The 27,470-nt window shown below is 34.6% G+C and overlaps 1 protein-coding gene and 1 long non-coding RNA gene across 2 annotated transcripts in view; one reads left to right on the forward strand and one right to left on the reverse strand.

Moving 5' to 3' along the window:
* Positions 1-27,470, forward strand: part of LOC126688670 (uncharacterized) — a 123,456-nt gene that overhangs the window by 32,981 nt on the left and 63,005 nt on the right. The gene's annotated exons all lie outside the window — the stretch shown is intronic.
* LOC126688667 (early nodulin-75-like) lies at positions 1,641-2,311 on the reverse strand. Its single transcript, XM_050383444.1, has one exon. The coding sequence runs from the start codon at positions 2,284-2,286 to the stop codon at positions 1,906-1,908; it is 381 nt and encodes a 126-aa protein (XP_050239401.1). The 5' UTR covers positions 2,287-2,311; the 3' UTR covers positions 1,641-1,905.

Below are 27,470 nucleotides of genomic sequence, written 5' to 3' on the forward strand. Positions count from 1 at the left end.
AAAAAAGCCAGAAAATGCAAACTTTAAATGCAAACGTGTATCCAAACCCTCACATAGTGTCAACCATGACATGCCTAAATTTTCTCACAAGAGAAAGACATATCCAATGACTGAGTTAGAAATTTTCTTACTAAAAAAAAAAAAAAAGTTAGGAATTTGTGCCTTAGTGGGTGGAATAAAAATATAATGAATGATTTATATATATATATATAGTACTTTATAACCCTAATTTGTGTAAGGATTAAAACCCTTTTTTTTTCCCCTTTATTTCTCAAAATAATTATTAGAATAACTATGTTCCTTATAATTTCGTGAATGTCAAATTAATTTAAGTAATTACTATATATACAGCTTATCACTAATGTAATTTTTGCTCTATTTAAATAAATATAAATAACCCTATATATAATTTCTTATAGAAATTATATATACTTAAATTTTTATATATATTACAGTAAATTACTTGTTAAATATTAGTGTTTTAGGCATTATTATTTTAAGGGTAAAATGCAAATTACACCCCTAAAATTTGAAGTTACTGGGATTTTTCACCTAAAATTTTTTAAACTTTGATTTTACACCTCGAAGTTTGATTCTGTTAGCAATTCACTCCCCACGATTGGTTTCTATTGTTAAATGATACATGTACATGCTAAAGTGTTTTATTTTTGTCAAATCAGCTCCAAAACTATGCCATTTCAATAAAAAATAAAAGCTTACCTGACACCATCCAAATGATACAGCTTTTTCCAAGTTAAAATATAAAACTCTAATCCTAAACTATACCGTTTCAGTCAAATTCTAAAATCTCAAATCACTCGTATCATCATGTTAGCTACTCCCAAATTGTAGAGTAGGCCTCATCGAGAGAACCCATCCACCACTACAAGATAAATACTCAACAACAAGCTAACAAAATAAAGAGTATCTCTAGAGCAGATTCATCCAACTACAAAAATGGGGTCTGTGGCGCTAGATACCCTTCATTTTTTTTTTCTTGGTACTTTCTGGTTTGATATACACAGCATGAAGCTTTGAAAGCAAAGGTCAAATAGGACTACATATAAGTGGAAATTCTGTTTAACGATTAGCAGGGAAGTGATTTCATTATCACTTTTTTTTTTTTTTTTTTTTTGAGAGAGGGGGGGTGGGGGAAGTAAATTTAGATATAACTTAGACATTTCTGATTTCTGTTAATGGAAATTCGAAAAGTCGGGGGGTGGGGGGGGCTAGGTCCGCCTCTGTCCAGCATGCATTGATGTGTGTTGTACTATGTGGACGCCACAAATAATCTACAATGTTGTGAATGTGATAACCAATGCTAATTTCTTCTTCTTCTTTTTCTTTATTTTTTATTTTTTTTCATTTATGAGAGTGACCTTTGATCAATAATAGAACCATGTCACGGACCCTACAAATTTTAAAATAAGGTTTAGAATTGTAGGTGATGACTAGTAATATAAAAATATTGTGCTTGGTTTCTTGCGACTAGTCTCATATTAATTTGGCTAAGGGGTGTGCCGTTAGTAATTATTCTATCATGGCATCGATCAACGTTCTTTTTTCTTTCTTTCCAGATGAGTTTGTTGTACTAGTGCTTGTGTAGCATAAACCAAAGATGCACATGAAAGTCCCAAACAGGTTCCAATGAAATTTATACATAACAAGAGCAAAGTGCATGTCAATGTTCATAAGCAAAGACAGGCACGGACACTAAAATGAGTACATTAACGTGAACATATCCCACAAGTAGCTTAGAAGTAGCAGCAAGTGGTACATGCATAAAGAGTTGTGGGAAGAGAGGATATTATCAATTGCAGCTCTTATTATATATTACCCACGCATATATATATATATATATATATACTAATAATAACATGAGCCTAACTAGCTAGCTAGGCTCACTCAGTTGGAAGTTGGAGGCTTGTGCTTTGGTGGTGGCTTGTAACCCTTGGGAGGTTTGCCATCCAATGAGGACTCCTGTGCTGGAGGCTTGTGTGGTGGTTTTATAGGGCCTACTGGTTTTTCTTTGTGTGGTGGTTTTTCCTCATTAAACCCATCCAATGAGGTTGGTGGCTTGTGTTTTGGTGGTGGCTTGTATCCCTTGGGAGGTTTTCCGTCCAAATTTGATTCCAGGGTGGTCTCCTCCGTTGAAGGAGGCTTGTGTGGTGGCTTGTGTGGTGGTTTATGGTGATCAGCAAGAGAGTGAGTGGTGAGAAGCACAACTGCGAGAAGCAACAATAGCAAATGTTTGGTAGACATTTTGGGCTTTTGAGAGAAAGACATAGAATTATGGTATACAAACTTGAGAAATTTGTTCACCTTTTATAATGGGTTGGGCCTATGATTACACGCCACATGGCTTGTATTTGAGGAATTATAGATTTCTCTTATGATTACACGTTGTTGTGATAGTGTCCACTTGGAACCCACTCCACCCTCATTTTTTTTTTTTTTTTTTTTTTTTGAATGTAGGGAACCCACTGAGTTGAAAAGTTTGACAATACCTAAGGCTGCGCCTGGGGCAGGTAATTCGGCCGAGAGTTAGCCAAAAGTTATTATCAATTCAACTTTAATTTGGCCCCATCCCTTGTGGTTTAAAAGGATTTTTATTTTTATTTTATTAGTGACTGAATAAATTTTGTTAAACCAGATGATACACAAATGGGAATATAAATCAAATTTGTTAGAAAAATATCTCTGTATATTGAACTAACTGATTGAATACAAGGTTTATCAAAAAAAAAAAAAAAAAAGATTGAAGACAAGACTCTATTTACAGTGGCGCTGCCACGTTGATAGTAGGGTATTCAAACAAACATACACCCAGACTGGGGGTAAAAAAAAATTTATATATAATATTTTTAAAATTTTTTGTTTTGACTACCTAAAAATATTTTGAAGACTCTAGCTAACTAATTGAAACCCATGACTTATAAATCAAAAATGGTTCTAATTTTTGCCCCTTCCTTTAAAATAAAATAATAATAAAATTCAACAAATTATAGATTTCGAAGCTTTGAGTCTACTAAATTTTTTTTTTCTCTTTCTTTTCATTTCTTTTATCTCTTGGTTCCCCTCGACCTTGTTTAGATGTTTTTAAAATTAGTAAGGGAGAAGAGAGTAATTAGTCATTCCCCTTGTTTGGATGTTTTAAAAATTAGAATGGAGAGGAGAAGAAATGATTCAAATAAACAAATTTACCCTTATTTGAAAATGGCTTACAACATTGGTCTATTATTAATTTAGAAAGGGTAAATTGGAAAATTTATCTAGTCAATAATTTATCTACTCTACTCTCCCTCCAAATTTCTCCAATTTGGGGGAATTAAAAATAAGGGATTAGAGGTGGTTGAAACTCCTCCAAACCCCTCCAAACTCCTCTCCCTCCTTCCTTAAAAAACTTCCAAATAAGGTAATTGAATTACTCTCCCTCCCTTTACTCTACTCCCCCTCATTTTTTAAACTTCCAAACAGGCCATAAGTTTGGTATGTTTGCTCTAGCTTCTTTCTTCTTTACTTCATCCCACTGATCCCAGTAGTTTGTTCTCTCTTTTCTAGTTAAATTGCTCCAAGATTTACAACCATGGTCCACGTATATGGTCTAGATTTCAAGTCTGCAAAGGCAAACCTATTAAAGGAACTTCTTTTGTTTCTCTTTATTTTACCATCACATACGTGTATGGTATTACTGGAGTCTAGGACAGGTATGACTTTTTTTTATTCTTCTATTCTTTAATTTTTTTTATTATTAAATTAATTATATTATTATATAACGTATAAAAATCATATATATATATAGACACACACAGATATACATACATATATATATATATATATATATATTTATTTATTTATAGTCAAAACTAATAGAAAATCCAATTTGATCTTAAATTGGAGTCTAATTTATGCTATGTGTCTCAATTAATTTTCTTAATTTCAGTGTAACTATTTACAACACTACAAAAATTGAGAAATCCAATTTAATTTTTTTTAATACTATTTAGAATTTCATGGATAACAATTTAAATAATTTTTTAAATTTATTTCAAATAATCTAATATTTATTTTATTAGTGGCTATTTTTATTTTAAAATATACAAACATTATATATAAACTTGGTAAAATTTTAATACACATTTAGTTATGCTTATTTGTAAATATATCTCATATATATGCTTACAAGCTAGTATATAGAATAAATTACTTTTAAAATAGATAAAAATATATAATAAAAAAATAAAAGACAAAAATGTGTAATTCATTATTTGATTATATTTTTTAATGCATTTAATTTCAAGTATTTTTTGTCTACTTTGTGACTTTATGGATTATAATTTAATTTAGTACTTAATTTAATTTTGAAATCTAATTTATTCGGAAAGGTAACAGCTATTGATCTATTCATGATGATCTTTCAGAAATAATACTGTACTTTTGGATCCAAATGTAGAGTTATAAAGTAATTAACTTATATATTTGAATAGCATTTCATTATACTTTTTTTTTTTTTTTTTTTTTTAATGAATAAGAAGGGGGCGGAGGCAACCATATGTGGCTTAACCCCTAGGGTGTGACTTAATAGGGGCACCCCCGTTAAGGAATGTTGGATTGAGCCATAGTTACTGTGACCGGGTGCCACATACCTCACCCTAGCACCCTAAGAGATCCAGCAGATGAGGCACAATATAAGCTAGGAGCCCACCTTCCACATGGTACCTGCCATGACACGAACAAGGGACCTTGTGCTTGCATGCGGGATCTCACCCACTGGGCCACCCCTCCTGGGACTCATTATACTTTATAGATTATTATAGATTATTATATAAAATATTATTATAATATAAACAAATCTCGTTTTTCATTTAGCCTCCACAAACACAAATTTCAAGTTCCATGATTGCAAAGATTCGATCTATGGAACTTAAGTTTTTTCTTCATGTACATCCTAGAAAAAAACAAACATTTTAATGCCAACTTGACTAAAAGTATGAACATGCTAAGCATGTGTGAGTATAGATACAAATTAAATTAATAATTACGAATAGACAGGTTTTTATGAATGATGTCATCCATGATCTAGCATTTGTTGATTTTGTATGAAAGATCACTTAAGAGGCCTTCCAAGTAAGGGTAAGACCTATTGTCTTTCCTTCATTTCCAATAAATGTAATATGGCCCATTTGGAACCCACTGTATTGATAAGTTAATTAGCCCGTACACAAAGCTGAACTTAGCTCTATAAATTGGTAAGATACATTGCTCTTCTTTTTCTTCGATAGGCCTATACAATCAACTTTTCGCTTTTTCCTTCATTTAACAATAATTATATGCAAAAAAAAAAAAAAAAAAAAAAATCTCTGCATTTTCTATTTACATGAGAGCTTAGAATGATTTTTGTAGAAAATATCTTCTAATATGGAAGTCGATAAAACGAATATATATTATACTTCCCAATCAAACCATAATAATGTCATATTTGTATTTTATTCTTCAAAATTAAGAGGGCAAGAGAAGTAGGATTCAGAAATTAGCCACGGAAAAAAAGATGTGGATGAATATTGCTTGAAACTCGGGGAACCATACTGATAACAAAAGTTGTAATAATCCCATAAAAAAAAGTTGTAATAATTTAAGTTGGGCCCACATGCCAAAAGTATGGTAGTGTTGTTTAAACAACGGTTTTCATTGTTTAACAACACAACACGTATTTTCACAATATTTTTTTAACCACACATATTTCACAATACTTAAACAGTGTTACTAAAACAACATTACCAAATAGACCCTGATATTTTTTGGTATTTTCAACGGAGACATTTACAATTCATATCTCCCACTTCAATGATAAAAATTATCAAGAAAAATAATATGTACAGAGTTTTGTAACTCAACTAGTTAGCATCTCTTAAAATAATAGAATATATAAATATAGTGATAAAAATATTTTGATAATGTATAATTTTTCCAACGTACATGTGTCATGCATTAGTGCATTATAGACGGTGGGCTCAGCTAAAGCAATCTTCAGCATTTATTATGGTTGTTAACAAATGAACCATGTAAGCGCAAAGATGCTAACTTTGACATTTATTTTTTGTGTTCTTTTGGGAGTAATTTATTTAATATTTTGTTAAAGTATGATAAAGTATACTAGTGCTTTAAAAAAAAAGTGAAAATACAATGTTGGTCCCTAAAGTTTGTCTATTATGCATTTTTGGTCCCTTAAGCTTCGAGTGAGCGTTATTAGTAACTGAAACTTAAAAAAATGAGCATTGCTGGTCCTTCCAGTAACTTCCGTTAAATTCTTGCTTATATGTGTAATAGAACAATGACATGGCACTTTTTTTTTCCTTTTTTTTTTTTTTTTTTTTTTCCATGTAGCAACTTATTTTGTTAAAAAAAAAAAAAAAAAAAACAAAACCAAAATTACACTTATAAATTGGACTCGTTCGAATTTGCATCCTAAATCCTACTTATTCACTTGTCTCAAGAAGCTTGGTAACGTCTCGGCACATTGTTTTATCTAAATCACTCTTATGTTCCTTAGAAAATTTATCCATGTCGTCAATTTCATAATGGTTTTACCGTTCATCAATTTCAAACCATATTATTCAAACAATTCACAATCCCTTGGTTTGATCTGGTAGCATACAATGGAAACTCTTAATTAATAACTGAGAGTTTTGAAATCAATCTAAGAGAGAAAAGCCATTTCACAGTTCTATAGCCCCTTGTTGAAAAATGAATAACAATTTAATACCAAATGGAATTTATGACTTGGAAGTGAAAAATAGTAAGGAAAATACCAAATAAATTTAAAGAACACATATCCACTGAGACAATTATGGACTTTGATATGTCAAAAACATATTGACCTCTTGTAATAAATTAATTGATGAATTAGCCAAGTTTAGTAATTAATCAAATTAACATGCAAACGCATGATAGCATAAACAAATCACCAATTAAACTAAGTGTAGTAGAAAATAAATTGACACGGTGATTTGTTTACGAATGGGGAAAACCAACACGGTAAAAATCTCACCGGGTGATTTTAAGGTCACCACTCCCGAAATTCCACTATTATCACAACAAGCAGTTACAAGTAAAGGAATCTCAATACCTTATATCAACCTACAGTTGAACAATTACCCCAATACCCAATTAGACTTGCTCTGTAGTGACAATTTCTCCTTTTGCATAACTCCCAGTACGTGACTAACCAATTACGCGGATCCCAGTATGCGACCTCAATCACCAACTAGAGAAGGTTGTTGGCTGCAAAGTTCTTCAGTTCATCACACGATGAAGATTAAGAAGATGCTTGGTTACAAAACCCTACAGTGCACAAACATAGCAACTTCTACACAAGAACGATGAACTAGAGCAAATTCTCTCTCCGGTCACAATTTGCTTGAACAAACTTTACTCAACACTTGTGCAACTTATGTCAACTTTGATGGCCCTTAAAATAATCCTTTTATATGTCTAGGGTTGTGAGAAAAGAATGCCTAAATACATAATCACAGATTAGAGGCAAAACAAAACTGAAATTCTATTTTTCATAATCACTTATGCAACTTAATCTTACTTATCACAAACAAGAGCCACAAAGCTCACTTGCTTAGTTGTGCATAGAGATGCTCATCTAAGTTACAAAAGATACAAAGTTTAGAAAACTTTGTTCTAATAGCCAAGGTACATAAGTACCAATGTACACAAAACACACACTGTTTTTGTATTTTTCTGATTTTTCAATTTTTTTTTTAATTTTTATATCGAAAACAAAATAAACAAAACTGAAAACAAACAAAAACATGTTAAACAAAGCAAAGTATAAAAACTAGACTGACTTAAAATAAAAGCAAAACACACAAGTTATGCAAAAACAAAAACACAAAGAGAGAGAAGAAAGTGATAGAATCACTTGGAACCCTTTTCCTTCCACACCTTGGAAGAACATTTCCTTTAATTAAACTCTTGAATCGGCAGTGAGGGGGGAAGAATTGAAACTGTTCAAGTTCGAAAGGAACATGAGGGCTTTGAGAAGATCTCCAAGAGGAGCGAGAGAGGATTGAAGCTGATTTTGGTTTTCAGATGCTATCATGCCATTGCTCTATTGAGTGTCTAACCACTTATACCAATTTGGTCGAGTATGACTGGCAACTCCACAATGATGACAGAGATGCTGCTTCTTTTGTTTAGGCTTTTGAGAGTTGGCCTTCTTAACCCTAGGGTTTTTAGCTTCCTTCTTATATTGCTTAAGGGGTGCTCCTAAGATAGATTTACCTTTGTCTATATTCTCACTAGCTAAATCAGTTTTAACATTATTGTTCTTAATTTCAACATTATTACTAGGAGGAACAAAAACAGTAGTACTAGTAGAAACAATATTAGAAGAAGAGAAACCATACCCTAAACCTGTTCAATTAGAAGTAGATTTCTGAAGATTAAGCATCTCATCAAGCTTTGCACTTGAAGTCCTCTCCAATTGAGCACTGACTTGAAACAGCTCTGCTTCAAGCTTCTTGGTCTTCTCAGCCAAGAAATTATTTTCAAACCTCAATGCTCCAATAGTCTGATTAGCTTCATCAAACTTTGTGGAAAATTTTTCACAATCAAGTTCTATGTCACTAAGCTTTTTGGTGGCTAGCCTATAAAGTTTCTTATGTTTCTCAGAAAGCTTGTATAGTTTCTCATAGGCTGTATGGATATCATCTTGATCATCCATCTTCTAAAACTTAGACTTCACCAATTCCTCTTCTTCATCCACATCTGCAACAATCCCCTCAATAGGATTGATAGTGGCAGTGAAGGCATTCAAGATTCCATCATCCTCATTGTAGGAATCATCCTAAGGCTCGATGTCGCTCAAAATAACAGCAAGTGCCTTGCTCTTCCTAATGCTCTTGAGATATGTAGGAAACTCCTGTTTCATATGACCGAAGTCTTGACACCCAAAGCACTTAGGTCTTACGGGAACAGTGCACTGACCGCCATCTCTAGCATCAATCTTCCCTTTGTCTTGGCTCTTGAACTGAAAAGAACTGGATTACCTACGGTCCTTGTTGAAGCCCTTTCTATTGGCATTCTTCATGAACTTCTTGAATTGCCTGGTGATGTAGGACTTCATCTTAAAATTTTCATCGTTTGAATACTCATCTGTGTCACTGCTCTTGGCCATCAAGGCCATGCTCTTGCTCTTACCCGACTTACCAATCCTCGTTAACCCTAGCTTGTAAGTTTGCATATTACCAACTAGCTCTGTCAAAGGAATCTTTTCAATGTCCTCTAATTCCTCTATCGCCATAATCTTGGCATGGAATCTCTTAGGTAGAGATCTGAGCACCTTTCTCACAATCTTGGGTTCAAGAATGGTTTCCCCAAGATTAAAAGCTGAGTTCACTATATCCTTGAGCTTGGCATAGAACTCATCGAACAACTTATCCTCCTTCATCTTAATCTCTTCGAAGCTTGTAGTGAGCCTCTGAAGTTTCAAGTCCTTGATAGCCTTAGTTCCTTCAAAGGTTGTCTGGAGGATGGTCCATGCTTCCTTTGCAGTTTCAATGGAGAATATCTTCTTGAATTCCTCATTAGTAATTGTAAGGTTGAATTTATTCAACCATCTAATTGGCTTTATTCCGTGCCAAATTTGCTTGTAATTCAGCATTTAGTAACCCTGTATTTAGGTGGGATTGTTGTAAGGGTAGTGAGTGAGATAGAGTGAAGATTGCTCAAGAGTGTGCAAGAAAACAGAGTGTCGCGGCTGGGACTCGCGGGTGGACTCGCGGCTTCAACCCGCCAGAAACTGCACACGTGCCAAGCATGCTGGAAGATGAACAGTCATGCTAGCTAGAGCACTACAGGACAAAACAGGACAACTGGCCATACGGTTAACTCGCGACTGGAACTCGCGACTTGGTCAAGCCGCGAGGTCAAGCCGCGAGCCACCCCTGTTTTGGAAAAACCTGACGTTTCACATTCCTCTTCACTCCAGTATAAATACCCTTTTAACCCACGATTGAAAGAGAGCTTCCAGAGAGAATTTTGAGAGAGAAACCCTAAAGAAAAACCAGATTGTTTCACCCACAATCTCTACCTTAGAGTCTCATCAAAATCCCTCACTCTCTTCCTCTCCATTGTCAAATCCTTGAGAGGCATTATACCAAACCTGGTTCTCACCATCATCATCTCTGTGAGACAGTCGTTTGGAGTTCTGGGAAGCAGTTAGGAAGGAGCCAATCTTCATTGGTTGATGCTACGGTGTAGTAGCGGAATCCGGAAAGCTAGAAAAGAAAAAGGTTCGACGCAACCTCGTTGGAGCAAGAAGCTTGGAGGGCTTAGGTGCATTGGGTAGATTAGGCTTGGAGGGTCTATTGCTGTCCTTGTATCCCAACTGTATTTTCTAGTGGATTGATTACCGCTTGGAGGGCGGCGGAGAGGTTTTTCGCCGAGGTCTTCGGTTTCCTCTTCGATAACATATCTGGTGTTATCTCTGTGTTTGCATCTTCCTTCCTCTCTATCTCTGCCTTTACATTATCTGCTGTGGTTTATTTTGTTTTGGCTTAGATAGTTGTTTAACCAATTCCAGATTATAGCATATGTTAAGTTTCCGCACACTAGTTGTTTGACATATTGCTTGTGTTGGTTAAGTTGGTTTTTGGGGGTCTAAACGTTCAAAAGTGTTTTTGTACACGTTTTTGAACTTTCAGTAATTGCACTGAAAAAAGCATTCGATGCCCTCCTTTTGCAGTTTGCCGCCTTGATCTTGGTTTCATCCTAATCGGTCGGCGCTTCCTTTGGCTTGGTCCAGGCAATCTCTATAGCTTGCCACACCTTCTCATCTAGAGGCTGCAAGAAAGCTCTCATTCATACTTTCCAGTATGCATAGTTAGTACCATCAAATAAAGGAGTTATAATGAGAAACTATCTTCTATCCATGACAAACAAGGGTCAATGTATCTCATAATAAAGATTAAACCCTAATCCGAGTGTGCCTGCTCTGATACCACTTGATAGGCCAAAAACATATTGACCCCTTGTAATGAATTAATTAATTAATTAGCCAAGTTTATTAATTAATCAAATTAACATGCAAATGTGTGGTAGCACAAACAAATTACCAATTAAACTAAGTGCAGTGGAAAATAATTTGACACGATGATTTGTTTACGAATAGGGAAAACCAACACTGCAAAAAACCCATAAGGTGATTTTAAGGTTACCACTCCCGAAATTACACTATTATCACAACAAGAGATTACAAGTAAAGGAATCCTAGTACCTTATACCAACCTATAGTTGAACCCTTACTCCAATACTCAATTGGACTTGTTTTGTAGTGACAATTCCTCCTTTTCATGCACGGCTCCTAGTACGTGACCAACCAATTACGTGGATCCAGTACGCGACTTCAATCACCAACTAGAGAAGGTTTTCGGCTGCAAAGTTATTCAGTTTATCACACGATGAAGACCAAGAAGATGCTTGGTTACAAAACCCTACGGTGTACAAACACAGTAACTTCTACACAAGAACAATGAACTAGAGTAAATTCTGTCTCCGATCACAATTTGCTTGAACAAACTTTACTCAACACTTGTGCAACTTGTGTCACCTTTGACGACCCTTAAAATAATCCTTTTATATGTCTAGGGTTGTGAGAAAAGAAGGCACAAACACATAATCACGAATTAGAGTCAAAACAGAGCTGAAATTCTGTTTTTCATAAACCTCGACAGATGCCTATCTGTCAAGCTGCTTTCGAGTAGCTGTCGAGCCATGGGTTTGGAACAGCTCTTTAAGCTCGATAAATAACTAGCTGTCGAGCTTTAATGATCTTGCACTTTTCATCTTGAATCTTGGACAGACTTGCATGGCTTTAACACTTGATCTTGAAATACAGTTTATTGAAGTATTAAACACATCCTAAATTTATCCAAATACAAGTAAAGTGTGTTTTGTCAAAAGATTTACCAATTATATAAAATAGTGACATATGTTCCTAACAAGTGAATCACATATGTCCTAACAGATGTGACGATGCATTGCCACTCTAGAGTGTGTTCCATCTCAATCGAACATGATTTCATTTTGAGAAAGTAGTCAACTACCTAGGTTTTCTAGATTTAGGTAATATTGGGGAAAAGAAGCAAGTTTGGATTTTAATCCTATGTGTGATTTTTTTAATAAAAATTAAGTTGCCACAGGGAAAAAAATAAGGGTCCGTTTGGATACTGCTTATTTTGCTGAAAACTGAAAACTGAAAACTGAAAACACTGTAGCAAAATAAATTTTAAATGTGTGAATAGTATTGTGGGACCCATTTTTAATGAAAGTTTTGTTGAAAAAAGAGGTTTGTAGGTCCCGTGAATAGTGCACGGGACCCATTGAACAGTGTCTAAAGCTAGAGAAATGCGCTTCAAAAAAAAAAAAAATGTAGACACTGGACGTTAATAAGCTGAACCCAAATGGGTATTAAGTGTCATGTCAATGCTCCATTAGACACATAAGCAAGAATTTTGATTGGCCAAAAACGAATTGACCCCTTGTGATAAATTAATTGATTAATTAGCCAAGTTTATTAATTAATCAAATTAACATGTAAAACGCGTGGTAACACAAACAAATCACCAATAAACTAATTATGCAATGGAAAATAAATAACACGGTGATTTGTTTACGAATGGGGAGAACCTAATGACAAAAATCCCAAAGGGTGATTTTCAGGTCACCATTCCCGAAATTCCACTATTATCAAAACAAGCGATTACAAGTAAAGGAATCTCAGTACCTTATACCAACATATAGTTGAACCCTTACCCCAATACCCAATTGGACTTATTCTATGACAATTTCCCTTTTCGATGCACGGCTCCCAAATACGTAACTAACCAATGTGCAGATTCTAGTACGCGACGTCAATCACCAACTAAAGAAAGTTGATAGCTACAAAGTTCTTCAGTTCATCCCAACGATGAAGATTAAGAAGATGCTTGATCATAAAACCCTACGGTGCATATACATAGCAGCTTCTTCACAAGAATGATGAACTAGGGCAAAACTTTGTCTCCGATTACAAATTGCTTGAACAAACTTTGCTCAACACTTGTGTAATTTGTGTACACTTTGATGGCCCTTAAAATAATTCTTTTATATGTCTAGGGTTAGAAGAAAAGAAGGCTTAAACATAATCATGGATTGGAGTCAAAACAGAACTAGAATTCTGTTTTTCATAAAGCTCAACAGATAGCTGTCTGTCGAGGTGCTGTCGAGCAACTGTCGAGCCTCAGGGCTGGAACAGCTTCTTAAGCTCGATGGATAGCTAGCTGTCGAGCTTTAATGAATAGCACTTCTTCAACTTGAATCTTGGACAGACTTGCATGTCTTTAACACTTGATCTTGAAACATGGTTTCTTGAAGTATTAAACACATCCTAGATTTATCCAAATACAAATAAAGTGCGTTTTGTCAAAAGATAAGCCAATTACATAAAATAGTGACATATGTTCCTAACAAGTGAATCACATATGTCCTAACAATATCCCCTTTTGGCAATTCATGACAAAACCACAACAAACAAATGAATATATGAGAGAAGTCATAAATCACTCAACTCATATTCACTTGTTGAATACAATAAAATCTATCATAACACAAACTCTTGAAAAACTTTGTAAGAAGAGAGTTTATGGCAAGTAGACTTTGACAACCTGTATTTTTTAAACACTTTTAAACAAAACTCATCAAGGCATTTTTGTGTGAAAAAAAAATAATAGATTGCATACACATAATAAGAAGCATGTGCATAAAGAGAGAAAAGAAACAACACATGTAAGGGTAGGTAAAAGAAATATATATCAACATATAAAAAGAAGATAAGTACAATGTATGTCATAATGGTCACAAGACCCATGTACAAAAACAAATATATCTAAAATAGAGAAAAGAAAAAGATACATGTAATCCTCACTACATCCCTCAGATATCAACACTCCTCCTAACAAAATTTCTATACTAACTCTCCCCCTAAGAACGATTATTCTCATATCCAAAACTACTCTCCCTTTTTGTCACGAATGACAAAGGGTAAGAGTGTCAAGTATACATCTCATCGGTAGAGCTAGCATCTCCATCATCATCATCCGAAATATCATCGTCATCACCATCATCATCATCATCATCATCATCCTCAGACTCAGAAGCCATTAGAGGAGGTGGTGGAGGAGAAGCCTCAGGAGCATAACCACCCATGGTAACCTGTTGCCATGCAATACGACCGACATGAACGTTCACCTGATACAGCTCTATAGAGAGTGTATCAAGGTGAGCATCCATGCACTGCAGCTGCGCCATGATGTCTCCCAAAGTCACATCACCTGAAGAAGAAGAGGGAGCGGATGTGAATGGAGTAGAACGAGACAGAGCCGAATGGGAGGGAGGAGCTGCTAAATCCGACTGCCGAGACCGAAACTGCACCTTTCTACGTTTAACAGTAGCGTAGTCTATGGCACACATGACAGGAAAATGGTCGAAAGAGGGAAAAGGAACAGAAAAATGGCATAGAATCCGCGTGATAGCCAAAGGGAAAATGAGTTTATCACGAGTAACCGTATCCCTATACACATCTAAGATAGAAAGAATGAAACGTGAAGGAAAATCTATAGTAAGGTGCTTTAATAAAGATAGCAAAAATCAAGCACGAGGCTCTGTGATAGAGTTATAGTGAGATAGTGGGTGCAAAACAAAAGTCATCACCTTATTCATGAATTTAGGACCTTTAGCAAAAGGCTGACATGGTGTGAACTAATGATCACCCTAATCTGCGGGACGCTCACAAAAAGCAAAAATCATCTCGTCTTTGGACATAGTCCGCAGATGCTCACAACTAGGGTAGTCAAGATGCTCTACCCTTGGAACATGAAGCACATCTGCAACAAGCTGTAGTGTGACTACAATACACGTACCTCAAACGTGAGTAGAAAAGAGAGGTACTGAAAAATCGAAACCGTAGATGTTTGAGTAAAACTCCTGGATCAGCACGGTCGGACAAGTGACCGGGACGTCACACAGTGACTCCCATCCCCGACTGTGAATGACAGTGGGAAGGTCAATGTTGGCGAAGTCCACCAAAATGACTTGGCGTTCCGAATGAACACCTTGTCGAGAAAAGTTCTCTAAGAAGTCCTTTCGGGCATCCTCATCACGAAATCGAATATAAGAAGGAGTAGGATCAGAAGAAGATGATGCCTTAGAACGCAAAGGTTTCTGGGACGGAGTTGACTTACGCTTAGGTGTCATAGACACGACTAACATAAACAGAGGCAATCAGAAAAGTCCCAAAGAAATTCAAATATAACAAGTATATTGAAAAGAGAGTATGTATGCATGGGGAATGCATGAACATGTGATATGTAAAAGAAATTGCATCATGGGCTTAGCCCAATCCAATCCTACCAGCACACAATCAATTGCACACATCTAAAATGCATGATAATACTGTTATTATGCTAATGTGATGCAATGCATAAGATTTTAAACTCATTTAATCATAAACCCATCCCAAAATTTTAACAATAACTCATCAATTTTGAAAAACCCCAAAAATTTTCAAAAACCCCAAAACTAGGTCTAAATGCATGAAATGCATGAAGAATGAGAGAAAAAGAACACATACCAAGTGATTTGAATCAAGGAAAAGCCGAAAAATCATGTGGGCTGAAGGTTTAGAGGGAGAAGAAAGTGTTTGGGAGGAGAATAGGAGCAGGTAGATCGAGAGAGATTAAGAAAATGAGAACCGGATTGCGACAACCCAATATATAGCGCTTCAGTAATTCTTGACAGATAGAGGTGTTGAGAGGTGTCAAGCAAGGTGTCGAGGATTTTACCGTCGACAGATACAAGTGTCGAGCAAGTGTCGAGGTACAAAAACATTAGACATAAGAGATGATGCTCGATCGATCCACTAGGTGTCGAGAAGCTATCGAGGATCCGGGAACATTCTCGTTCAATCCACCAACTGTCGAGGATCTATCGAGATTGCGATAAGAAAAGACCTAAAGACAAATAGCCAGTATCGAGGAGGTATCGAGGAGGTGTCAAGATTCCTTAAAAATCGTTTTTCGAGAAAAGAAAAACACATATATGAATGCAATCAAGTATGCAATTCAACCAAAGATCCAAGCAACATTTTAAGCTCTCAAAATCATCTCTCAACAAAAATTTTAAGCACAATGATCTCAAAAACACACTCACACACTAAAAAAGTTTAACCAATTTTATATTTCAAAAACAAATTAAGATAGTTTAGTGAGCATACATTAACACATGAAAAACCTTGTGATGGCCAAATCATATTGTACCTGCACATGTATGAAAAGTAGCAAAGAATATTGTGTGTTGTGTGTGAAAAACATCGCAAGATTGCATAAGTGTATACATGTTATGATGATTTGAGATATGAGAAAATCACTTTAACTCACATACAATCATAACTGTTTGATGGGGACTATCACTTTCGAGGTACATTCTATAACTCCCACATCTCCTAAAATACATGCTTGCAATCATATTTAAAGCATTTTTTATTTTTTTTTTGCTTTTCATTTTCCTTACATATTTTTCTTTAAGCAAATCATGCATGGGCATATAAGAGAGGGAAAAAAAATACCCAATAATGGTAAGCATTTGACATTCCAATTTTGCTATGCCAAAGCACATAAATGTCATTGACACTGCATTTTTGCTATGTCGAAGCATATAGGTGTCATATTATGATTGGCGGGCAATAGTGATGAGATGGTTATTTATGCCTTTTTCTTAGGGATTTTTTAGTCTTTCCCGTCAAAAAGAGTGATACGAGTGTTAAGTATAAGAGATAACTTAATCTTACTCATCACAAACAAGAGCCACAAAGCTCACTTGCTTAGTTGTGCACAGAGATGCTCATCTAAGTTACAAGAGATACAAAATTTAGAAAACTTTGTTTCGATGGCCATCCAAGGTACATAACTACTAATGTATACAAAACACACACTGTTTTTGTATTTTTCAATTTTTCAATTTTTTTTAAAAATTTTTATATGAAAAACAAAATAAAACAAAACTGAAAAATAACCAAACAAAAACATGTTAAACAAAGCAAAGCATAAAACAAGATGCATATGCATGAAAGCTTGATTCCAAAAAGATAAGAAATCAAGAAGAAAGTCCAACTTTAGATAGAAAGAATTAAAGCAAAAGATACAGAAAGACAATTAAGTCTTAAGATCCTTTATCACCCCTACAGCATGAGTCCTTGGTCGTGAAGATGAAAAGGCACGTGTCCTAGTATGACTACTAAAGGACATAGAGGAATTAGAATTCTCCTGAAATTGAGTTAAAAAGCTCAAAACTTTTAATAACTCACCAAGAATAGGTATAGAGCTTTTAGACAAAGGATGAGACCTATTTGACACTCGCTTATGAGGAAACAACTTGAAACAATTAAGACGAGTGTGGCCGGAAGCACCACAATGGTGACAAACATGAGTAGTTTTCGAACTACTATGCTTCCTAGGAGGAGGTCTAACCTTAGAGGTTGACAAAGACCTTAATTTAGGACAATTTGGCCTAATATGACCAACAATATGACAATGATGACAAGTGGGGACAAATTCAGAATTTTTATTTAACTTAGAAGGAGTTTTAGACATAAGTTTAGAAACTTCAGCGTTAACATTAGAATTTTTACCTTTGTCTATCCTAGCAACATTAGCCTTCAACTCTTAATTATTCCTTTTAAATGGGGGAATATAAAAATCTTTTTCTTTTGAGTTAGACTCAACAAGAAGTTTGACACTAGTTAATTTTTCAACTTCAATTTTAGATTCAACTAGTTGCTCTTCCAAACTCTTAATTTTGTCCACTTGAGATGAAATTTGATTTTTAAATTTTTCATTCAAATTATTGGCTTCATCCAATTTTGCAATCAAATTATCTTTTTCAAGCTTGACCTCTTTAAATTCAGCTTTTAATTTTGTAGAACTTTTAAGAGATCTCATACAAAAATTATAAAGCTTACAATAGGCATCTTGAATATCATCATCATCATTCAACACAAGATCATGCAAATCAAAACAATCAAGAGTTTCCATGACAACAGGGGTTAATGGATAATACAACAAAGATTAAAACCTAATCAGAGTGTGCCTACTCTGATACCACTTGATAGGCCAAAAATGAATTGACCCCTTGTGATAAATTAATTGATTAATTAGTCAAGTTTATTAATTAATCAAATTAACATGCAAAGTGTGTGGTAGCACAAACAAATCACTAATAAAATAATTATGCAGTAGAAAATAAATAACACGATGATTTGTTTACAAATAGGGAAAACCTAACGACAAAAACCCCACTGGGTGGTTGTCAGGTCATCACTCCCAAAATTCTACTACTATCAAAACAAGCGGTTACAAGTAAAGGAATCCCAGTACCTTATACCAACCTACAGTTGAACCCTTACCCCAATATCCAATTAGACTTGTTCTGTAGTGACAATTTCCCTTTTCGATGCACGGCTCCCAAGTACGTGATTAATCAATGTGCGGATTCTAGTACACGACTTCAATTACCAACTAAAGAAGGTTGATAGTTGCAAAGTTATTCAGTTCATCCCAACGATGAAGATTAAGAAGATGCTTTGTCACAAAACCCTATGGTGCACATACACAGCAACCCTTTGTGATAAATTAATTGATTAATTAGTCAAGTTTATTAATTAATCAAATTAACATGCAAAGTGTGTGGTAGCACAAACAAATCACTAATAAAATAATTATGCAGCAGAAAATAAATAATACGATGATTTGTTTACAAATAGGGAAAACCTAACGACAAAAACCCCACTGGGTGGTTGTCAGGTCATCACTCCCAAAATTCTACTACTATTAAAACAAGCGGTTACAAGTAAAGGAATCCCAGTATCTTATACCAACCTACAGTTGAACCCTTACCCCAATATCCAATTAGACTTGTTCTGTAGTGACAATTTCCCTTTTCGATGCACGGCTCCCAAGTACGTGATTAACCAATGTGCGGATTCTAGTACACGACTTCAATCACCAACTAAAGAAGGTTGATAGTTGCAAAGTTCTTCAGTTCATCCCAACGATGAAGATTAAGAAGATGCTTTGTCACAAAACCCTATGGTGCACATACACAGCAACTTCTTCACAAGAATGATGAACTAGGGCAAAACTTTGTCTTCGGTTACAAATTGCTTGAACAAACTTTGTTCAACACTTGTGCAATTTGTGTACACTTTGACGGCCCTTAAAATAATCATTTTATATGTTTAGGGTTAGAAGAAATGAAGGCCCAAACACATAATCACGGATTAGAGTCAAAACAGAATTGGAATTCTGTTTTTCGTAAAGCTCGACAGATAGTTGTCTGTTGAGCCTCGGGGCTGGAATAGCTTCTTAAGCTCGATGGATAGCTAGTTGTCAAGATAGCTGTCGAACTTTAATGAACAACACTTCTTCAACTTGAATCTCGGACAGACGTGCATGTCTTCAACACTTGATCTTGAAACACAGTTTCTTGAAATATTAAACATATCCTAGATCTATCTAAATACAAGTAAAGTGCGTTTTGTCAAAGAATAAGCCAATTACATAAAATAGTGATATATGTTCCTAACAAGTGAATCACATATGTCCTAACAAATTTAACGGAAGTTAATAAAAAGACCAACAACACTCATTTTTTAAACTTCAGGAACTAATAGCGCCCACTTGAAACTTAAGGGACCAAAAGCGCATAATAGGCAAACTTTAGGGACCTACATTGTATTTTTGCCTTTAAAAAAAATGAAAAAATGTAAGAAAAAAAAAATGAGATTTCGAAAAGTTGTATATAAAATCTAATAGCAAAAAACTTGGCTTATAATTCAATACTGTAAAGTTGTGATTTATAACTATTTTGTGTTGGCTTTAATTCTGTGCCAAATTTAATTGTAATTTTATTCAATCATATTTCCCTATATTTATGTGGTTTTTAATTGTAAGGGATGAGTGTGAGAGAGTATGAAGACTTAAGCTTAAAATGATGAACAAGTGGATTTCACGAGAAGCTCACGAAAAGCTAACTCGCGAAATAAGCCACATGTAGAGCAGATGACTGGAAGGCGAAGAGTCATGCCAACCTAGAGTTTTCGCGAGTGTCTTGCGGGTAAGACCTTCCTGCAAAATACTCGCAAAACATTTTTTTTTGGCTAATTTATCATGTTTTTTTTACCAAGTCTTTACCCACACTCTATATACCCCCATTACCCACATATTATAAGGAGTGCTTTCAGAGAGAAAACCATAGAAAATACACTTGATTGTTAGAGATTTTTATACTCACAATCATCTACACATTTCCTTGTGGTTTTCCTCTACTCCTACCTCTCCATTTTTAAATCATTGAGAGGTTGACAGCTCAAACACTTACCACACCTAATCCAAGTGTCAAGTAAGGTTTTGGTGTTGCTGGAAAGCATTGGAAGGAGCCAATCATTGGCGGATGCAATCGGGTCGAATTGTGGGATTCGGGAAAGCTAGAGAAGACAAGGTTCTAAGAAGCCAGTTGGTAGTAGGAGCTTGGAGAGCTCAAGTACATTGGATAGACTAGGTTTGGAGGGTCTTTTGTTATTCGTATACTCCAACTTTATTTTCTAGTGGATCGATTACCGCTTGGAGGGCGGCGGAGAGATTTTTCGCCAAGTATTTCAGTTTCCTCTTCGATAACATGTCTCAGTGTTATCTTGTATTTGTATCTCTCTTCCCTACTCTTAAGTTTTACTTTATATCATTGATAATGGATGAATATGGCTTAGGGTAGTGTTATCGGTTGTTTGCGCTCATTTACTCTTATTTTGCACTTAGTCTAAGTTAGAGTAAAAGCAATCTAGCCGTAATTTTAATTTGGAGGTCTAAACAAGTTCTTGTGTTTTCACATAAATTCGAGCTTTCAAATACCAAACAGACAATCCAACCTAAGATTGCAACCTTTGACTGATACAAGAGTAAGTAAGCATGTGACTTTGTCCTTCAATTTAATATTTTTTGCCAAACCTTCTGTGAGTTTATTAGAATATATATATATATATATTTTTTTTTTTTTTTTCGAAAATGTGAGTTGATTAGAATTTAGATGATAACAAACACACCATTTGTTAAGGGTAAGGTTTATTTCGAAACTAGTTTACTGAAAAACTCTTCAAGCTCTTCCTATATATTTTTATCAATGCCAATTTCAAAAATCTGGCTGTTAGATTTCATATTCTTATTATATCCTCCACACTCACAAATGTTTAAGAAGATTAAAGATCAATTGCTATGTCATCAAACAAATGTTTTAATTTCAAATTTTTTTTTTAATTATGCATAAAAAATAAATTCACTAATTAAATATTAAATAACAACTTATTTGAACGAAATTTGACATGCGTGTTAAGAACATAAAGAATATGCAATCCAATATTTAAATTTTCATAATTTACATTCAATAATATATATATATATATATATATATATATATGACCACTTGATGTAAATATTAAAACTCCAAAACTCAATTGACACCCCCCCCCCCCCCCAAAAAAAAAAAGAAAGAAAAATAAATGTTACATCTCAAAATACATGAATATGTCTCAACTAACATACAAAAAAATGATTAAAGAAGATAAATCTAAGGATAAATTTTGGCTATAAATTTAATTATAATCCAAAGCTACAATCAACAAGGAAAATGATATCTTTTAAAAAAACCAAAAAAAAAAAAAAAAAAAACCAATAGGAAAATGACATGTGTTTACTTACAAACCACACTTGAGTAATTGTATACAATTATTTTAAATAAGTTAGTGCATTACACATGATATGAACACGTCATTTTATTATTACAACTAAGTTTGTAGTCAATTTGTGTCCTAAATTTAGAGAAAAATACTATATCCACAACATTTTTACAAGATTTTCACAACAAATTCTAAATGGTATGTTCATTGGAACATATAATTTGTTATGAAAGTGTTGTGAAAACATTATGAATACGAAGATATATAGTACTTCTCAAATTTAAATTATAGAAGAAAACGCAACAACGCATTAAATTTTGTACAAATATAGCTTGATTTTCCAAGGGTGTCAAATTTGTTTAAGAAATTATTTTTGTATAGTTTAAATCTACGTGTTCTTCCTTTGCTTGATCAAAGACTTTGCATTTTATATTATTCGCAAGTTCATCGATAAGCTGGCCCTCTTTTGACTTATTTGTGGGCTGGGCTTCAAGTAATTTGCTGCCCTTGTTTAGCTTGAGTGACTTTTTACCAGGCCTAAGAGTCCATGCCTAATTTTGCTTGAGTAGGGTTAGAGACATAAAAATTGGCACAATTTTGTTGCACAATTTGCCATATGGAAAATTATGATCGGTAAAAGAGTGTCTCCACATGACCCATCATTACACTCATACAAATTATAACTAGCCACGGGGTGAGTTGTGGCATAAAATTATGCCAAGTTATATATATGTCCATAGCATTACTCATCATTTTGCATAAACAAAACCCAACCCATACTCAGATAACGAAATTCTTCTCATAAACACAAAAGGGTTATAACTTAGTAATTGGGTAGGAACAAAAAATTTCACATGATGAGTTGCGGCAATAGTTGTAAGATTTGTTACATCCCTATCATTTTCTGTTATAACTTATCAACCTCCCCTCTTCTGGCTTTTTTTTTTTTTTTTTTTTTTTTTTTTTTTTTTTTTCAATTAAAAAAAAAAAAGACTCTTAACTTTGTCCTTGCCTATATTTTAATAATAAGTTTATGGGTACCGAATTAAGTCTTTTCTTTTTGGGTGTTATGGGTGAGAGACTGCGTAATTTTTTTGGGTAAAAACTTCTGTAGCAGAATTGATATTTTAGCTTAAAAAGTTGATGCCTGTAGGTGAGATTCCATATTATTTAAAATTTTAAATAATAATTAAAAAGTTTATGCCTGCAATAGAATTGATATTTTAACCTTATAAGGTAAGTGATATACCAATTTAAAATTGTAAATAATAACACATTCAACATAATAAGGATCTTCTCAAATAAAAATAAATAAATAAACATAATAAGGAAGCCCAAACCAACATATCATTCCATATATAGGTTCATTTTTTTATTTTTTTTTTGATAAGATATATAGTTTCATTAGCAAGAAGTACATATCCCACTAGTAGCTGAGAATTAAGTAGCAGCAAAAGGTACATGCATAAACAGTAGTAGTCATCAGAACAGAGGATATTATGAGTCGCAGCTCTTATTATATGACATATATACTAATACTAACATAAGATTGAGCCCAACTAGCTAGCTAGCTAGCTAGGCTCAGCTTAGTTGGATGGTGGAGGCTTGTGTTTTGGGCGTGGCTTTGAACCCTTGGGAGGTTTGCCATCCAGGTTTGGTTCCTTAGATGAAGGTGGTCTGTGTGGTGGTAATAGAGAGCCTGCTGGTCTATGTGCAATTGGCGGTTTTTCCTCACGAAAACCATCAGGTGGTGGTTTATGGTGATTAGCAAGACAGTGAGTGGTGAGAAGCACCGCTCCAATGAGCAAAACTAGCAAGAGTTTGGGAGACATTTTGGGCTTGCTCTTCAAAGACTTAGTAGAATTGTGTGGTGCAAATTTCTGAGAAACTTGGTGGCCTTTTGTAATGGCCTTGGCCTTATCTACGCACGCCGCATGTTTGTTTGTTTTTTTGCCCTTCTTTAATAGGGAAACTATTAGTTCACAAAGTGTATTTAGTTTGACCTACTATTGTTCTGTTCTATAGGTTTATTTCTTTCTGAATTGTTCTACAGATTTATAGAACTGCCTACACATGGGGAATTTTAGATTTTTTCTTACGGTTACAGGTGTTATCGTGTTAGAATGCACTTGTAACCCACTCTATTTTCTCTTTTTTTCATTTTTTTTTTAAATTTTTTAATTTTTTTTAATTTCTTAGGTTTGGCTACAAACTTAATTGTAATTGTAAAGTCACAATCAATCCACGGCCCAAAAATGACCCAGGCTATGGCCCAATAAGCTCACTATAATAGATTTGTTAGAAAGTGAGTTGGATATTGATCGCTTAACAAGTTAACGCTAATCACAATGGGAAAAGACACCAATGAGATGACGTAGACCATAAATTATGAAGAAAAAAGGATCCTTTGTCAGGCCCGAGGAATGTCTGTTTTATAAATACATATTTCTTTTTTCTTTGAACAAATATTTTAGTTCTTTCTTCCAAAGCTCTTTTTTCTCTCCTTTTCCTCTTATTTTTGGATCTCCTCTCATCAGAATCATCATTTTTCTTTAATATTTACACATAGATTATCTTAGTCTTACACTTGGAGGGCTGAGATCGCATTCCTAGGACTAGTAAGCTTCTGCATTGCAATCTGAGCAGTGCTGATAACGCCTTAAAATGTGCACTTGTTATATATTTATGTGGGCATTATCTCTTTATTACTATGCTTAATTTGTATAATTAAGCCATGATTTGCATTAGTCCCTATTATTTATTTTTACATAATTTCTTGAATAAGATGCTATTCATTGTGTGTAATTTTCCACTTTCAGGAAATCATGTGAGAAAGATGAGTTTACAAGAATTTGTGAGAGAATGGAGGCCAAACTAGAATTAAAGTGGAGCTAAGGGACCATACTTAAATGTCTAAGGATGTGCAGCTGGAGTGTCTGGATTGTCTACCATGATTGGAAGCTTCAAATAAGGAAAGAAATCAAAGAGGCAGAATCTGAAAAGGAAAAATCTGATTCGAGCACCGATCAGTATTTTGGGCGTATCTCTCTCCTCAAAAATCCAATTGACACAAGGCCAGATGGGTTGGAACCTTGATTTAAATATCTACAACTTTCCAATTTTGAGTTTTTCTAAATTCTCAATTTTTGATGGCCGAAATTAACTCGCAAGTTACTGCTGTAAACCTGGACGGAAATTAAAATAGTAAATGTTTTATTTTCTTTGGACACTTAGACATTAGGGTTTTGAAGGGAGGCTGGGTAGAACGAATTTTGGAGAGAAAACCTTGTATTTTTCTTTCTCTAATGGCAGCCTAAACTCTTTCCTAGGGCTAGGGGTTACGTTTCTTCTATACGGTATGAATATTCAAATTGATTCTTTCTAGGATTTTATCAACAACATATTTGATTGTTCAATTAGATTTCTTTTGATGTATTAGTTCTTCCACGCTTTCAATAAGTTTAATAATGTTTTTCTTATTGTTTAGATGAATTTCTAATAGTTTCAAATAGAAATTAGGTTTTAAAGTGAATGCGTTTTTCTGAAAACTTTTCTAACCGCATTATTAATCGAGGTTATCATGCGTTTTTGAATTGTCTCAGTTCAACTGAATCATAAGTTTTTAATTGTATAAGGACGATCAATTATGAAATAGATATTTTCTTAGATCACAAAGAATTTCATATCGCTATAGGGAAACACCTCAATGCCCTAGTATTTACATTATTGATTTAAATCAATTTTTATTATTATTCTTGTTAACAATCACCAAGCAAAAGTATTTTTCATCTTTACCCAAATTGTTATTTAATTACATTGTCTTTGAATTTACCCTGCTCCTTGTGGTTCGACCTCAGTACTCCGAGAATTATATTGTTACGATCTCTTGCACTTGGGAGTGAGCAAGCAATTTTGGGGCCATTGTCAGGGAGCTGCTGCATGTTCAGAGGCAATTTTTGGGAGCAAAGCACAACCGGTGGAAATTCTTCTATTGGTAACTTCGTTCCATTTTTTCCCCTTATTTTTTATTTTTTATTTTTCTGTTTGTTTTTAATTTATTTTATTTGGTTGGCATTCATTGTTGCATGAGCATTTGGGTTAGAAACAATAGAGGCAGATTAGAAAGTTTTGAAACTTACTTTGGTAATCTTCTTGACACACCTTTGCCTTCACCTTCTTCATCAATCATGGGTGATGAAACACATAATAATCATGATGAGAATAGATGTACTATGTATGAACTGTTGCATCCCACACAAAATTCTATTCCTTCATGCATCATGTTTCCTCCTAATGCACCACATGTAGAACTGAAACAAGGTTTATTAGCAATACTTCCTGACTTTAGGGGACAAGAAAATGAAAATCCTTATGTCCATGTTAAAGCTTTTGAAGAGGTAATTAGTAGTTTCTATGCACAAAATGTTATTGAGACTGCTAAGTTACGTTTCTTTCCTTTTTCTCTTAAGGATAAGGCAAGAAGTTGGCTTTACACCTTGAAACCTAGGTCTATAGGTAGTTGGGGGGAGATGGCCAAAGAGTTTTTTAAGAAACATTTTCCTCCCCACAAAGTCCAGCAAGTAAAAAGAGGGATAGCTAGTTTTGTCCAAGGAGAAAATGAGACCTTATAGCAAGCTTGGGAAAGGTACAAAGATCTTTTCAATTTTTGCCCAACTCATGGGTATGAAGATTGGAGGTTGGTTAGCTATTTTTATGAAGGACTTACACCTAGGGACCGACAGTTTGTTCAACTCTCATGAAGAGGGGACTTTTTACAAAAAGAACCCGAAGATGCAATGGATTATCTTGATGAGATAGCTGAAAACTCTAACACATGGACTGGACCTAGCCCTATGGACTCCACTGATAGGACTAGAGCTAACACTACCACTTCTAGTGGAAGTGTTTTCAAGTTAAGGGAAGATGATAAAATGAGTGCAAAAATCAGCATGTTAACTAAAGAAATTGAGGCACTCAAAATGAAAGGAAGTAGGAATGTTAGTGCTACCTTTAGAGAGGACCCAATGGAGGTGTGTAAAATCTGTCATGAGATAAACCATGCTACAAATGGATGTGCATCACTTTCATCATTCTTGAATGTGCCAGAAGAACAAGTACATGCATTTAATTCATACTGGCCAAATAATTCTTCATATTCTAACAATTATAACCCAAATATGCGAAACCATCCGTATTTGAGTTATAAGAGTGACAATGTGTTGAATCCTCCTGCTCCAAGGAATTTTAATTCACCACATGCATCATCATCATCTAGAACTTCCTTGGAGGATGCACTTAGTACTTTCATTCAAAGGCAAAGTGAGCAAAATCAAAAGTTTGAATCCATGCTCACTAGGCTAGATGAAGAGGTAAGAGAGACCAAGAGTCATATAACTAGACTTACAAATTCATTGAGTGGGATAGAGAGAGGGAAGCTTCCTTCCCAAACTCAACCCAATCCCATTAATCAAAACCTAAAAATTGGCTCTAAGGATAAACATGAGGAAGTAAAAGCTGTGACCATTTTGAGCAGTGGTAAAGAGATTAATAAAAGTTCTCCTTTAGTAACTAAGAAATCTAAGGAGATCCCCGTTGAAAAAGAGAAAGATGAAACTGAGTCACTTGGATTTGGTGAAATTGA

The sequence above is a fragment of the Quercus robur genome, chromosome 6, assembly GCF_932294415.1.
Source record: "Quercus robur chromosome 6, dhQueRobu3.1, whole genome shotgun sequence".
NCBI lineage: Eukaryota > Viridiplantae > Streptophyta > Magnoliopsida > Fagales > Fagaceae > Quercus > Quercus robur.

Excerpts from the sequence above, each read along its gene's own strand:
- LOC126688667 (XM_050383444.1), bottom strand. The coding sequence starts at position 2,286 with ATGTCTTTCTCTCAAAAGCCCAAAATGTCTACCAAACATTTGCTATTG.